The sequence below is a fragment of the Quercus lobata genome, chromosome 12 (genome assembly GCF_001633185.2).
Source record: "Quercus lobata isolate SW786 chromosome 12, ValleyOak3.0 Primary Assembly, whole genome shotgun sequence".
NCBI lineage: Eukaryota > Viridiplantae > Streptophyta > Magnoliopsida > Fagales > Fagaceae > Quercus > Quercus lobata.
The window spans coordinates 38274702-38287525 of record NC_044915.1 but is presented as its reverse complement, the minus strand read 5'-3'; the positions used below and the strand labels follow the sequence as shown (position 1 = coordinate 38287525).

Here is a 12824-nt window from a genome sequence, read left to right as displayed (position 1 = left end):
AATATGCACAATTATATCTTGAAAACACCATCAATAGAACGTGAAGGTGATTTAAGCATGGGAACAAATTCTTACAAACAAAATGAAGAATGCCCAGCTCTATTGATAATCTCATCAACTGCGTCCAAGTAGCATAAAGTCATAGAGGTAGGCTTTTCACCTACAATGGACCCAAATAATTTCCAACTTGCTAGGTATCTATCATCGAAAGCTACTCTAAATATTGCCATGCATGTAAACACAACATAACTCCCCAGATTGAAAATTGTGAGAACCTTTTTTTTTATAACATAGGGAACCTTTCTAAAAAAGAGCCCTTTGGACTCACCTCTAGCTAGTAAAACCTATGGCCAACTAACCCCACCCACTAGTAAGACCTACAATGACAAATATTTCTTACTCAAAAAGAGAAATCTATTAGGATGTCAGCTATGTCATAAGAACTGCAAATTCCCATTAGGATTTATCTTGCTATGAGAATCATTGGAACTGAATAAACTATCCTAATTTTCATTTAGGAATTTTGTGATTGAATGCCTCAACAATTCAAAATTTTGTATGTTCTCCCCAAATTGCAATTGTATTATTAGTGTTTTGAATCTTTTATACGCAACACAAACTTCAAAATGAGAACAAAAGTGAAAGAAAAACGTTTTTAACTTCTAATTTTTTGACCTGGACAAATCCTGGGAGATGGGATGAGCAAAACTGGGAAAGTTAATTTATTTATGACAGGAAGTAATAACTGAATCTAAAAGCAACATTCATGTACCCAAATATATATTACATACTCAAAAAGAGATCACTTTATGTTACAGATACTGCAAACCTTTTAAAGAGCCTCCAAAATAGAAAGAACTTTTATTTTATTCAACTCTTTGATTCATTCTAGAAAATCTCAATATTTTATTAAAAAAACGAAGTAATTAACAGGATGAGGCTACAAATTTTCCAAATATTTATTAGAAAGCAACATGAGTGTCTTTCATGGTGGTTACAAATTACTACAGAAGAGAGGAAAATATGTAATACAACAACAATACTTGGTGTAACTCTTCCTCGATTTTATTCATATATTGAAAATCCCACGGTTGGAATTTATGTTCTCTATGTTCTAAACATGCATGCCAAGGGGAAGGGGAGGGGGAGGGGGAGGGGTAAGTGAATAAGCTACAATTTCCTATTAACGATTCAACAAAGTAACCTTGATTCTAAGTACTACTTCAAAAGGTATATTTTTCATATTGCAGTATAGAAGCGTATTGGCTTCATTTGATCCTTTGCTTTGCAGATGAACATAATATAATGATACATTCGTAATGATAATTGATCAATAAACAAAATTTGATATATAAAGTATAAATACCTGTAAGAATTGCCTGATCAACACGCAATTGATTGCTTAGCATCTCAATCATTCTCATATCGGCTGGAATTTTGCATCCCACTAATCCATTTACAAAAGACAAAATAAAAGTGAATTCCTTTAAGGTATTGCTAAATTATGCCACACATATAAAACTTTTTTGTGTGTTTACAGCATATGGCTGACTTACCGCTAACTTCTACAATGTCCCCTGGAACAAGCTCCGTTGCTGGAAGTATGGAGAAACAACCTGCAACAGAGAGTTTTTAAACAACTCAGTCATCAAAAACAATTATAATAGTGTAAAAATACAGGCTTTATGTTTTACTGTATTGACTTCAGTTGTGACCTAAAGTCACATCAATTTCACAGTGCCATCACACCATTAAAAAAAAATTTTAAAAAAAGGCCCCATAAGCCATTCAACACCACCACCAGCACAACCCAAACTACCATCAGACAAAGCCCATTATCCAAGTTCTCCCATCCCCAAATCTAAAAGGCCCACAATGTTAGTAAACCCCTGCCATCCTTCTATCATCAGAATAACTTTACGAAAGTGGCGCTCTAAAGACAGAGGTAAGAGAGAAGGGGGCATCAGGTGTCCCAAAAATTCCCGTAGGCATTTCCATCATTTCCTAATTTCATGAAAAAAGTTGCAAGAGAATTGTTTAGGAAAAACCTTCAAAACTGAGATTTTCCAAAATCCTTTATAAAGAATGTTTAGGGGTTGTACATGGTCTTTGGTATTTTTTGAATTCTTTAGGCTACCTCATGCCTTTTTTGTATGAAGTAGTCTCTTTTTTAATAAAATTAATATTACCTATCCAAAAAAAAATATAATGTTTAGGGTCCCTAAAGGCTCTACTACACCAGTTGCCAAACAACGCTTCCAATAGATTTGTCACACACACCCCAAAAATAAAACTCCGTATAACCCTCCCAAATGCAAAGCCAATCCAAAAACAAAAACAAAATCAAAAAAAGAAAGGTATCAATATCACAACCAATAACCACACTGTAAAATTTCCAATGAATCACAATAGAAAAAGGTCTACTACAACATGCTTCTGTGATATGAAGTTTACGTCCTAATAGAAAAAGTCAAAGATACCAAAAAATCCTATATATCATATTCATCAAGCAAGTCATATTTGTAGAATTACTAGCATTAACATTAACAGTGTTGTTTCTTCATCTGTTTGCTTTACCATTTCGTAGTACAGTTGCAACATCAGCTTGGTAGGCACGTAGCTCCTACAATAAAAGAAATAATCAGAGGTATCAAATTGAGCTTAAGCTGCATGCAATAAAATATCTAGAACAAGAGTGCTAAAGGAGAGAATTTGTAACTAGTGAGATAAACACTATTTAAAGTTCAATTTCTTTTATTTTTTCACCCAAAAAAAAACTATATAAAGACAAAATCACATTAAACATCCTACATCACCCCCATCATCCTTAAAAAAAATTTAACAACAAGACATTTCCCATACATTCAGCAACTCAGTAGAAATGCATAAAAATCATGACTTTTTAGTGGGCTGGGAATTTACCTTGTCAAAGACTCTTAAGTGCTCCCTGTTAAAAACAAAATAAGAGATGATAGTTTGCTTACACAGAAAGTGTAGCAAACTGCTACTAAAGAATTACAATCTCATATTCAACATGTATAAAAAATAAAAATAAAAATCAAGAAGAGACATGAGGGTATGAGGTATGCCACCCAAGGTCGACATGCATTCATGCAAATATCTCAACAAAGATTGTTTGATAACATGATTAGGACGTTACATTATACACTTTCAGTATATTTAATGCCTTTTCTTGATTAGTATATAGTAGAAACAGGACTAAGATTTGATGGGATTGGGAGCCGTGTTTTTGGTAAAAAAACCTCTTGACTCACACTCACAGACACACCCACACTTTAAAAAAAAAATATATATATATATATATATATATAATTTAAGACATTTAGGATCTATTTGGAAACAGTTTATTTAGCTGAAATTGAAAACTTCTTGTTGAAAGTACTGTAGATAAAAGTAAAAGTTAGCTGAAATAGTACAGTAGGACCCATGAATAGTACCAAAAAGTGCAATAAGACCCATGAATAGTAACAAAAATAAGCTGAGTAAAACTCTAATGCCAAATGCACACTTAGAGTCTGTTTGTGATCCACTTATTTTGCTAAAAGTACTGTAAAGATAAAGGTAAAATTAGTTAAAATAGTATAATAGGACCCATGAATAGTACCAAAAAGTGTAGTAGAACCCATGAATAGTACCAAAAATAAGCTGAATGGTAAAATAAGTTAACAAAATTAATCATGCCAAACGAACACTTAGAGTCTATTTGAGAATAGCTTATTTAGCTAAATTGAAAACTTTTTTACTGAAAATACTGTAGACAAAACTAAAAAATAGTTGAAATAATACAGTGAAACCCATGAATAGTACCAAAAATTGCAATAGGACCCATAAATAGTAATAAAAATAAGCTGAATAGTAGCAAAAATAAGCTATATAGTAAAAAAAACTGGCTTTTTAAGCCAATGCCAAACACAACCTTAGGTTATCAAATTCAGGTCATTTATTTTACTCATAAAATACAACCAGCCATTCACCACACCATCACCTAGTGATCCAATATAAGCTAGCTTTTAGAAAACTTGAGGCCAATAGACAACAATCATGCCACCTCTAACACTTCTGCATTAAACAGTAGAGGCAGATCTGTGAAAGTGACCAAAATGGGGTGACAATAAACAAAGGTGATGACTTAAATATAAATTTCCAATATTCTCCTGAACTTCACCAAAAGTTAAGACAGCTTATTCAAGTCCTGATCAACAAGTGGCAAGAAATCTCTATAGCTTAATTTGGCAACTTATAAAACTAAGCTTCAATTTATGTTTAGTACAAGTAGAGAAGAGTAGGTAGCCTTGTCAAGATGTTTCCAAGCATTAATGTGAGTGTTGTAAATTCACTACTCCATGACTAACCTCAAGGGCCTTTTCAGCATTTGTTTCTGTTATCACTCCCACTGCAGCATTCGCAGCCAATATCATCAGGATAACCTGCTCATGCAACAAAGTCTGGTGAATATATGTAATCTAATTTTACATGTAAAGAATCTGGTGAATAAACAAAATCATATTCATACCTTGTGATATAGCACAAGGTACAAACAAAGTCTCACCTTTAACATCAATAAGATATTTTTGTCAAGCAAAATAAACTTTCACTTAAAATATAGACAACGGATATTGAAAGATTTCATATAAAATATTTTTTAACTCAAACAATCCTTAATTAATTAAGTGAGCACTGTTAAACTTTTCTTTTCTTTTCATTTTATAAGCTAAATGAGCACTGTTAAACTATATATGAAAACAGTTAACCAAAGTAGAAGGATAATGCATCTTACAGAAGGCTCCAAGAATGCCGTTAAGCCTGTCTCTCCATTAATCAGAGCCAAAATGAATGAAACAATCGCAGCAGCAATCAGTATCTTAACGAGCAAGTCATCAAACTGTTTCAAAACCAACTTCCAGAAGGGAGTCCCTGCATGTGCGAAACACATAATATTCTAGCTCAGTACAAGAATTTCCATGTTCAAATAATAACAGTTAAAATGGAAGGGGAGACACATCCCCTCTCTTAGTAATATTGGCTTTCAATGTTTGGTAATGCAAGGGGTATCTCCTACTTGGTTCTGTTTGACCATTGGCGAAATCGAGTTAGGTTATCAATGATCTTACTTTTGCTCATTGCTCCCTCTTCAACACACTTACAATATTTTAAATTTGCAGAGTTTCAATTGTTTTTAAAAGCAAACAGATCGATAATGATAACTTTGACAAAAATAAAGAAGGATAACAAGAGTTAGGGAAGTAAGATGCATATCAAATGTTTTGTATCTATAGCAACTGACAATTCAAGAAATTCTATGCATGAAAGAAATAGTACAGCAATAGAGAAACAATTGACTTCCTTTTTTTTCTTTCTTTGTTTGCTACACTACAACACCCAGGATTCAAACCCACATTCTCTCCATGAAGAGAGTCAAAGGTACCACTCAAAGCCAAGAGGCTCGGCAGTAAAAACAACGACAACAACAACAAACAGACTTGCTTCGCGTAAATCGAAATATAAGTGGGAACTGGGAGTGTGTAAGAAGGGCATTCATAGTGTACTTACTTTTCTCTTCAGGCAGCTCTGCAGACCATATGCGAATCATGCAACCAAAGAAAAAATTATATACATTAGAAAAAAAAATTTACACTCAACCTGGTTGATAAAACAACTACAAGCAGAATTAGTACACATTAAATCAGAAGAAACTACTACACTGAATTATAAAAATAAATTAACCCTTTTCTATTTTATAACAACTGGAGAACCAATAAATTTGTGAATATTATACATAACACATAGAACCTAATACATTGAATATTAATCCAATTCTATAACACATCACACTAATGTCAGAATGTATGTTAGGAACAGAACACGTACCGTTTTTACCAAAAATTCTAGCATGCCGCACAACCTACAAACAACAGAAATAGTTTTAGTCAAATTCAAACTATAGCCCAAGCTACAATCACTGATCTTAAACTTCAAATTGAAATAAACGAACATTAAGTAATTGTCAAAAAGAATCAAATATAAGCGTACCTGATCATCACTGAGACCTCTACGTGGGTCCACCCTGAAGAAATCCAATACCTGACTCAACAAAACAAAAAACAGAAGCATTAGAACAACAGTCTCTGAGAACTACTGGACTGGAATTGCGGCAAGCAAGCTATCAAATGTTAAGTCACAATTCAACGTTCAAACAATTGAGTGATAGAATTTCAAATCCAACTTAAGGACTCCATTGAATTACCTCAGTGACAGATCTGGCGTAGGCGTCTTCCATTGAGAAATGGAGAGCTTTTGGATCGGAAAAGAAGAGCTTTTGTTCAGACTTCAAGGCCACAGAAACCTGTGCCTTGTGGCTTCCTCAGATTATTCTATCAGTTTGTTGTGCCCAGTTTTCAGTGCACTGTTGATGTGTCAAAGATCTAGAAAAGGAAAACCGATCAGTTTCGCATGCCTGGGTTTGAGAGAGTTCGGACGTTACATTCAAGCAAAGTGACGCTGGGCCTGGGGTTCGGAGAGGCCCAATTTTGTATTTGCGCCCCGTGGGAAGCGTGATAATGAAGCTGAGACTGAGAGAGACTTGCGAAATTGGGCTGGGTTGTTTTTAGAAGTTAAGGGGGGTATTTGGAACGTGGTTGAAGACGTGTTTTATATTTTGAAAATATATGTGGAAATATGTATAAGTAAAAAAATATATCAAAATACGTATAATGTTGTTTAAAAAATGAAAACATAAGTTAAAGTTTGTCTACCAAACAACCCCTAAATTAATTCATATTCAATTAAAATAAAAGAGACAGTAATAAATAAAGCCATTAAATAAATTGGAAATTTTTTTTTAAAAAAATGGAATTGTTGTTATATTGGTGAAAGAAAAAAAACTAAAGGGGGCGTTTGGTAACGTTGTTCTAGTAACATTATTTGTATTTTTTAAAAATACGTATGAGTGAAAAAGTGTGTGAAAATACGTGTAATGTTGTTTAAACACTGAAAATCGCTGTTTAAAATACGTTACCAAACACCCTCTAAAAGATTCAAAACAAATGGAATTGTTGAAGACTTGAGGTGTTGAACACAAAGACACGTTTAATTTCTGCTAAAAAATACAATTTAATTGTATTCTATACATTTTTAAATTGAAAAAAAAATGCAATTAACTAACATAATGAAGATCTTCCATTTCAGTTGTTTCCATCTATTTACTGTGCAATTAACTAAACATTTTTATTAAAAGCCTTCTGGACAATAGGATACATTTGGAGTTCAAATCCCTCCACCAATAATTATCAACGCGTGTGTATAATATATATATATATATATATATATATTATGGATTATAGATTATAAATTGTAGGGGGTGGTTCTCAAATTGCAATTAGTGGGCTATACACCCAAAGCCCATTGAAGAATAGACCCGATTGAGGAAAGGGACTCGAACCATACCCAGTGGAAGAGAAAGCCTGGGCCCAATAAATAAACTGAGTTCCATTTGCAAGAAACGGTCCACATCCTCAAATTAACTACATAATTATACATTGCTCCTTGGACAAACATGGCCAAGGAACCAATACTGACAAAGTAGCCAATGATTACCACGATCCCGTGGGGAGCATTCGAGCAACCTGAGAAGATGGCTCTTGAATCAGTAAATAGTCCCCTCCACATTAATTAAGTGTTCTCCTTTATCTTTGGCTGCATCTATCGCTGTATGACCAGCCTAAACAATGCTTCATACCTTAGAACTCCATTTTCATTATGAAAATGAGGGAGGAGACACCTAATAGGATAAGTATCTTCTAACCCTCATCTAGATAGCTCCTAACTGAGAAGAAGGCCTCAACCTATACATAGAGCCCTCATGCCCACGCTAAGGTGGATCAAAAATTATAGAGAGAAGAAAGTTGAGAGTTTTTGAATTTGTCTATAGGTGTATGTATCCTAGGCAAGAACATACTTATGTAGTTTTTTTTTTTTTTTCAATATAACCTATGTATTATCTATATTACTATTTAAGGGGCTTTCCTTGGTTTGATTAGATTTTTTTTGTTCCAAAATATCCTACACCCTACATTTAAGTATATACAAAACTTTAGGATAACATTGTAAAAATATACTTCTAACTCTCATGCCTTCAAAATAGGACCACTCTACAGCGTTAATTATTACTTCAAAAAAACCCAACTGCTATCTTAACTCCCATTACACACCATTATCGAGAAAAAAAAATCCCACTGCAAGCCGAAAAAAAAAACTCACTGCCAAAGAGTTTGAGAAAAAGGAACCCACACATTAGTCACATCTCCCACCTTCCTCACCCCACAAATAATATTCAAATTAAACAAACCCATGAGTTATAAACTTATCATGGGCAAAGGTTCTTTCTACCTCTCTCTCGGCCAGTACACTTTCTTCGGCAAAACTGTAATACCCAAAGGTTTGCCTCTAAGTTTTTCTTTCATGTGTTTTTCTATGGTTTCGCTCCAACGATGTTAGGAGAAGATTTCCAACCGAGTTTTCCAAGAACAGTAGTTTTTTAACTTTAACTGTGATGTCAAATTTCAAAGTTATCCCAGGAAATATTGGTATGTTACTTTTGCTCTATATTTATTCTCTATTAGGAGTCTTAGGACAGTGTTGTTGTTGTTTTTTTTTTTTTTTTGGGACTACCATAGTACTGCTTGAGCGCATACTTAGAAACTCTTTTATTTTAATTTTGGAAAAAATTAATAATTTGCATCTATTATAATTTGGGATTACTACATCTTTCAATCATAAAAAACCTAGGGGTGTGATAAGTATTATGTGTTAGCAGGTGAAATAATTTTTCATTACATCCTTAGGTTTTTTTGTGATTAGAAAATGTAATAATCTCAAATTATAATGGATGCAAATTATTTAACTTTTTATCCAAAAAATAGAAGAGCCTCTAAACACATGTATGAGCACGTGCTTAGAGGCTAGTTTAGTTTATACTCTTGTTCAAGTCTCCCATCGTGGATTGTCCAATTCCCATTCATTACAAATTAAATGTGACGATAAACTATAAACTTAGTGTTTTGTCTTTAGTTAGTTCTTGACCCCTCCCCCCCCCCCCCCCAACACATACATATAGATAAAGTTTAAAGAAAATTCAATTATAATTTGTAAATAGAATCCAATTTTGCGCTATATATCTAAATTTATGTGGGGACCACATTAAAATTATCCACTTAAATTCGTGTCATGTGTCCACTTAACTTTATTTTTTGGTCAAGTGAGTCAATGGGTGCAAAATACTAAGTGCGGGGATAAGAGATTTAGATAGGGGTATTGGGTCGTAGGCCACGCCCAAGGATGCCAAAGAGCCCGAGGACAATCAAATATTAATAAGGGCAAGTGGGTTACTAGGTTGAGGTCGAGGGCTTATAACAGCAAGTAGGTGATGTTGTCCAAGGAGCCAAACTTCCTCGGACAAACAGAATGGAAGTCTGATGTCCGACAACCCAGCGAGTATTGGGTAGTAGGCAACCATGCTTGAAAGGATAGGCTTCAGAGGGGTGAGTCAACAAAGAGTTGAGAAATATCTAGGAAGAAAGCTGCTATCACCGCATTGAATGCTCTGCACCTAACCAACTGGCCGCATTAATGTGAATGTGATACATGAACAGTGACTTCTAGCTTTACAGCTACACATAAAGACTTCAAGAAGGTTCTAATGGAACAAGTATGTTGCTTGATCAACAAGTGAAAGGCTGAAATGGGGGAAGGTGAAGGAGTATAAAAGGGAAAGGGTTCCATTACAAGAGAGGGGGGGATCAAGAAAAAGAAAAAAAGGCACTATATAACCAAGAACTTGAACATTTGTAGAATTGTGGGAGATATATACAAGAACCTACCATCCTTGGATTTGACAGAGAAGTGTTTTTTTTTTTTTTTTTTTTTTTTTTTTTTCAATTTGTTCTTCTCAATCATTCCTACACCAAACTAACCCGTTGTAATTCACATTTGACTTGTTAAACGTTCAATATTAACCCATTCTCTAACAAGTTTGTTGTCGTGGGCTTGTTGGGCCATTGTCCAAATCTTTTGAGCTGCAAATCAATTTGTCCCCCTACACTAAGAATCTAAAATTAATAAATTATATTAAAAAAAAAAAAAAAAAAAAAACTCAATCACATATACTCAATAAAAATCACCATACAACAAAGATTACCACATGTTTTATCTTATTAAAAATTAGAAGAAGAAAAAATGATCACAATTAATATTAAATTTAGGTAAGAATTTTAATATGTGACTAATTACGTTTATTTAAACAAAATTGACTAATTATTTATATTTTTTATGATAAAATTTGCGTTTAATTTTAAATGTATCTGTATGTATGCACGTGTTACATGCTATTTGTTTTTTAATAATTTGACTAATTATTTATATTTTTATTATAAAAATTGCGTTTAATTTTAAATGCATTCATGTGTTTGTATGAGTTACATGTTAGTATATATATACATCCAAAGTTGAGAAAATTCAATTAGATTTCAAATTAGATTATAATTCTATGCCACATATCCTATCTAAACTTTTAAATTTTGGTGCCAAGCCTATTATACAATTAGGTATGCTCGATGGTTGTGGGTTCCAATTTAACTCAACCGGTAAAGTTTATTATCGTTGAATAAAGGATTTAGGGTTCTATTTCTGCCTATAGAAAAAAATCAATTAGTGTTTTGGTCTGATGATAAATGACAATTATTATGAACATATGCTATAAGTTGAAACTCTCCCTCTAAAAAACGAAATAAGGTATGCTTGAAGGTTCCAAATGTCGGGATGTTATGAATAAACATATTCATAAAAGAGTTCAAATTTGGTAAGAATTGAGTGTTAAAACTCATGTTTTACACCATCCAATAAAAGACTGTCATATTAGCCTTTTACTTAAAATCCAATATATCCTACCACATCAAATAACATCTCAATAAATTTTCAATTTAGTAAATTTTACAAATGGGTATTATAATGATTAAGTGTGATTGTGCTTATTATTTAATATGTAATAAGATGATGTAGCATGTTAGGATTAGAAAATGTAAAACTTGGGTTTTACACCACATCTTTATAGAATTTAACATTTTTTTCATAAAACTAGTATAACTGAAATGAGAATGCTAAGGTGTATAAGTGGAAATATACAAGATAGGATTCGAAATGTAAAAATTCGCTTTAAAATGGAGATAGCTTTTTATAAATGAAAATATCAGAAGGAGTCGTCCCTTAAAATTGTTTGATCATGATGCATTAGTATGAAAGTATATATTTAAAAAAATTAATGAATGCCATAAGAGTATTGATTTATGAAATATTTTAAGAAACTTTTGATGGGAAAATAAAAAAATAACTAATTTTTTTGACAGCTTTTTATATTTATTTTTTATAAAAATGATATCAAAAATTTCATAAAAATATCAATTAACAAATACTGTAAGACTACTTTTAACCAGACCCTATATATATTCAAAATTCAAACTATAGTCCCACACAAATAAAATGGATCATCCTGAATCACTACTATTAAAGACGAGTCCAAACCCCGCTTGTGAACATCCAGGTCATATAACATGTACTCCCTCCGTCCCACTTTGTTTGTCCTATTTGAAAAGTCAAACTTTTTAAGGGAATATCATTTATTATCTTGTCTACCTTTTAAAAATGTATAAGTTTCCAAAACTACCCTTAAATAAATTTATCAAAAAATTGAATTAGTAAATTAATAGGGGTATAATAGGAACATTAGTAAATTAATAATTTTTATTTTTAGAAACAGGATAATATTTTGAGAAACAGGACAATATTTTGGGACATCCCAAAATGAAATAGAAGACAAACAAAGTGGGACGGAGGAAGTACAACTTAAACCGTTAGCTCAAAAACCTTTCCAACCTCTTCAAAGTTCTTTGTCATGCTCTCTTTCCTTTGTACTATTCAGTTTAAGTCTCCCATTGTGAATTGTCAAATTTTCATTCATTGCAAATTAAATGTGACAATCAACTATTAACTTAGGACCTTCTCAAAAAGGAAAAAAAAAAAAAAACTATTAACTTAGAGTTTAGTCTTTAATTATAGTATAATTTTGTGCCGCATATTTTATCTAAAATTTTAAATTTTTGTGCTAAGTGAATTAATTCAGTATAAAAAATGAGAAGTTCAATATAAACAAAACATCAAAAACCTAATCATATATCTAACTCTATATATTAAATTAAAATAAGATAGAGTTTGAATGATTTTATTTTTATAAGCCATTTTTTGTGTAACTATAAATAATTCAAATTTATAAGTCATTTATGTAATACAATGAATATGTAGAGTCCATTACTAACTTTGTATAAACAATATATATATATATATATATATATATATATTTATATATATATATATATAGAATGTTAAGATATATAAGTGAAAATACACAGAAATATAAGATTCGAAATGTGAAAATTCGCTTTAAAATAGAGATATTTTTTTAATGAAAATATGAGAAGGAGTCACTTAAATTTGTTTGATCATGATGAATTAGTATGAAAATATATGGAAAAAATTAACGAATGTCATAAAGGTATTGATTTAGGAAATGTTTTCAGAAATTTTTTATGGTAAAATATAAAAAAAAAAGAACTAATTTTTTGACAAATTTTTAAATTTATTTATTATAAAAATTGTATCAAAACTTTTATAAAATGAATAATTAACAAATACGGTAAGACCACCTTTAACTAAACCCAATATATATATATATATATATATATATTCAAAATTCAAAG

General features: G+C 31.9%; 1 protein-coding gene across 3 annotated transcripts in view; it reads right to left on the bottom strand.

Annotated features, from left to right (window-relative positions):
- Positions 1 to 6542, bottom strand: part of LOC115970981 (calcium-transporting ATPase 3, endoplasmic reticulum-type) — a 29960-nt gene extending 23418 nt beyond the window's left edge. Inside the window, exons 1-10 of one of the 3 annotated variants that reach the window (XM_031090633.1) lie at positions 6266 to 6541; positions 6052 to 6102; positions 5890 to 5923; positions 5572 to 5589; positions 4799 to 4935; positions 4374 to 4448; positions 2923 to 2947; positions 2578 to 2623; positions 1557 to 1616; positions 1367 to 1447 (exon numbers count right to left, since the gene is read on the bottom strand). In XM_031090633.1, the coding sequence (XP_030946493.1) occupies positions 1367 to 1447; positions 1557 to 1616; positions 2578 to 2623; positions 2923 to 2947; positions 4374 to 4393 (232 nt within the window). In that variant the 5' untranslated portion in view covers positions 4394 to 4448; positions 4799 to 4935; positions 5572 to 5589; ... (1 more) ...; positions 6052 to 6102; positions 6266 to 6541. Of the gene's footprint in view, positions 1 to 1366; positions 1448 to 1556; positions 1617 to 2577; positions 2624 to 2922; positions 3002 to 4373; positions 4449 to 4798; positions 4936 to 5571; positions 5590 to 5889; positions 5924 to 6051; positions 6103 to 6265 lie in introns of those variants that run through there. The other 2 variants (XM_031090631.1, XM_031090632.1) reach the window with 2 other exon arrangements.
- Between the last annotated feature and the right edge of the window lie 6282 nt (positions 6543 to 12824).